The sequence below is a fragment of the Bombina bombina genome, chromosome 7 (assembly GCF_027579735.1).
Source record: "Bombina bombina isolate aBomBom1 chromosome 7, aBomBom1.pri, whole genome shotgun sequence".
NCBI classification, from domain to species: Eukaryota; Metazoa; Chordata; class Amphibia; order Anura; family Bombinatoridae; genus Bombina; species Bombina bombina.
Window position 1 is genome coordinate 542,333,022 of NC_069505.1, and position 2,253 is coordinate 542,335,274.

General features: G+C 32.7%; 1 protein-coding gene across 1 annotated transcript; it reads left to right on the plus strand.

Annotated features, from left to right (window-relative positions):
* Nucleotides 1–823: 823 nt before the first annotated feature.
* LOC128636521 (olfactory receptor 6C1-like) lies at nucleotides 824–1,762 on the plus strand. The gene has a single exon (XM_053689521.1). The coding sequence runs from the start codon at nucleotides 824–826 to the stop codon at nucleotides 1,760–1,762; it is 939 nt and encodes a 312-aa protein (XP_053545496.1).
* The last annotated feature ends 491 nt before the right edge of the window (nucleotides 1,763–2,253 follow it).

Sequence of the window (2,253 nt, forward strand, 5' to 3'; positions counted from 1 at the left end):
TAACCAGATGAAGAGTGAACATGAACAACTTCTCCAAATATTGAACCTGTAGCAGCCAAACAACACAGTGTCACTATGCAAGTGATATCCATTTTGTGATAAGTTAAGTATACAATTAGTACACAGGATAGCTGACTTATATTCATTATAGCAACTGATGTTTTCAGCTGTATATCACACAAAAACAAAATGACAATTACCCATAAGAACAATGGCGAGAAAAGACCCCAAAAACATATCTGATTCTGAAGAGAAGTTAAATGCTAGTTATACACTACATAAATAAAATAGCTGGTTTTGCAGTCATTCTGCAAGTTTTATTTTTTCTGTAAATACCACAGACCTGCTTCTAGTACTGTAATATATTTCTCCATATACCTGTATAAGGGTCCATGAGTTTCCTGCAACATTACAACTTCCCTTCAATTAAATGAAACTAGGACTGAAAGTAGGACCTCTATGTGGAAGCTTATGGTGAAGAAAAATGAAAGGGTCACTCGACACTTACTTTGGAACCCAACAAACTGTTATGTTCATAAAAGGCCACATTTCGGTATGTGTAACAGTATATGTTGCAAAACGCCTGCAAGAAATTCAAAATAAAGTACAAAATAGTGTATTTTACACATATATTTCTATATTTAACTACTTGGGGGAAAAAAAAAACTTCACAAAATATGTTGTACATGAGTCAGGTAATTTTTTAAAACCATATGGTAACAAACTAATCAACACCAAAATACAGAATAAATTCCATCAAGGTTCATAGTAAAATTTGCAGCACACTAACTTTATTTTCTTACAAACTAGATACCTAAAAAAAATGAATGAAGAAAACCAGACCACGGTTACATTTTTCATACTTAAAGGTATATCAGAGGTTCCTGAGCTACAGACTCCAGTCTTCATCCTAATTCTTTTTCTTTATCTTACCATTCTTGGTGGTAACATGACTGTTCTTGTTCTCATCTGCATGGATCCTCACTTGCATAATCCCATGTATTTCTTTTTAGGGAACTTATCTGTCATGGATATGATCTCTGTCACTGTTACTCTGCATAAGGTCCTTGGAAATTTTATATCTGGAGATAAGACTATTTCAATCTCTGCTTGCATGACACAAATGTATTTATATTCATCAATTACAGATGCTGAAATGCTTATGCTAACAGCAATGAGTTATGATCGATATGTGGCCATTTGTAACCCCTTACTGTATCCAGTGATCATGAGCAATATTGCTTGCATTCTGCTGGCTTTTTTCTCCTGGCTTTTGGGTTTCATAGAAAGCTTAATTTTTCTATTATTTTTGTTAAATGTTTCCTGTTATAGATCCAATATAATGGATCACTTTTATTGTGATCCTATGCCTCTTATGGAACTTTCTTGCAGTGGGACTTCTACATTGGAAAGAGTAGCCTTCATAGAAGGAATACCTGTAATCCTCACTCCCTTTTCTCTAACCTTTACTTCATACATTTACATCATCTCCACCATCTTGAGGATCCGCTCCAGCACTGGAAAACGCAAAACCTTCTACACATGTTCTTCACACCTCACTGTCTTTACTCTTTTGTACATAACAATTGTCTTTGTGTACTTGACTCCAACTTCTTCAGACAGGATGGTATTTAAAAAAATATCCGCTCTTTGTAACACAATGGCTATACCTTTGTTAAACCCACTTATTTATAGCTTGAAAAACAAAGATATGAAGTCAGCCTTTAAACGACTACTACGCTGTTTTAATGTGGCTATATAAAGATTAGGCCACAGAATACAAGCTAATGCTAGCTCGGGCCATGATATCAGCATTTCTGGAGAGCGCTAAAATTAGTGAACAGATTGATAATACAAAGTCTGATTTACCAGGGAAGGTTTAGCACGGCTAATATTGTCCAATGTATCATTTACGCTCAAGGTGCAAGTAAAAATATTGCTAGCAGAAATAGAGCAACCTGAGACATGTAGTAAAGTGTAAGGGCATTACACTCCTATATATACATTTTTAATCAAATAAATCAGTTTAATATAAAAAAAATAAGGTATAAATGGGATATGGTGTGGCAAGGTGTTTAACTGGGAAGGGCTCCAAAGTGTATATATATATATATATATATATATATATATATATATATATATATATTGTATGTTTGTATATATATATATATATATATATATATTTATATATATATATATATATTGTATGTTTGTGTATATATATATATATATATATATATATATATATATATA